We start from the raw sequence: 915 nt of genomic DNA on the forward strand, positions 1-915 counted from the left end.
GCCCAACAGAACGAGGTGACCTCCACTGACAACCTGGACTTCCGTCACCACACCTACAAGGACATGAGGCAGGTGAGCACCTCGGTGGTGGTGGGATCCTCCGTGGGGTGGGTTCCTCTCTGGGGGGTGGGCTCGGCCCCCCAAGCACTGCCCCCCCATCACCCGCTCCCCCTGCACCTGCAGCTGATGAAGGTGGTGAACGAGGAGTGTCCCACCATCACCCGCATCTACAACATCGGCAAGAGCTCGCGGGGGCTGAAGATCTACGCCATGGAGATCTAGGACAACCCGGGCGAGCACGAGAGGGGTGAGGAAGGGAAGGTGTGGGGGGACCAGGCTGCGGTCCCCTGGCGCAGGCAGGGGTGCGGGTAGCACACGGACCCTGCCCGTACCCTGCCCGCAGGCGAGCCCGAGTTCAGGTACACGGCGGGGCTGCACGGGAATGAGGTGCTGGGCCGGGAGCTGCTGCTTCTGCTGATGCAGTTCCTGTGCAAGGAGTACCAGGATGGCAACCCCCGGGTGCGGAGCCTGGTGACCGAAACCCGCATCCACCTCGTGCCCTCCCTCAACCCCGATGGCTATGAGCTGGCCCGTGAGGCGGTAAGGGCATGGCAGGGAAAGGGATGGGACGGCCGGTAAGGGCATGGCAGGGAAAGTGATGGGACGGCGGGGCGGTGGGATGTAGCCCCTGGGCTCACTGCTGTCCCGGGTTGCCCGCAGGGCTCCGAGCTGGGCAACTGGGCACTGGGCCACTGGACGGAGGAGGGCTATGACCTCTTTGAGAACTTCCCCGACTTGGCCTCAGCGCTGTGGGCAGCCGAGGAGAGGAAGCTGGTGCCCCACAAGTTCCCCAACCACCACGTTCCCATCCCGGAGCACTACCTGGCTGAGGATGCCACGGTGAGCCGTGGCACC

At 66.0% G+C, this 915-nt stretch overlaps 1 protein-coding gene across 1 annotated transcript in view; it reads left to right on the forward strand.

Moving 5' to 3' along the window:
• Positions 1 to 3: 3 nt before the first annotated feature.
• Positions 4 to 915, forward strand: part of LOC104160928 (adipocyte enhancer-binding protein 1-like) — a gene marked incomplete at its 5' end in the record, with an annotated part of 2,341 nt that continues 1,429 nt past the window's right edge. The window contains 4 exon segments of the mRNA XM_009699187.1: positions 4 to 72; positions 184 to 307; positions 404 to 600; positions 721 to 900. Of these exon segments, the coding sequence (XP_009697489.1) occupies positions 4 to 72; positions 184 to 307; positions 404 to 600; positions 721 to 900 (570 nt within the window).

The sequence above is a fragment of the Cariama cristata genome, unplaced genomic scaffold, assembly GCF_000690535.1.
Source record: "Cariama cristata isolate BGI_N322 unplaced genomic scaffold, ASM69053v1 scaffold24984, whole genome shotgun sequence".
In the NCBI taxonomy this organism is placed as follows: domain Eukaryota; kingdom Metazoa; phylum Chordata; class Aves; order Cariamiformes; family Cariamidae; genus Cariama; species Cariama cristata.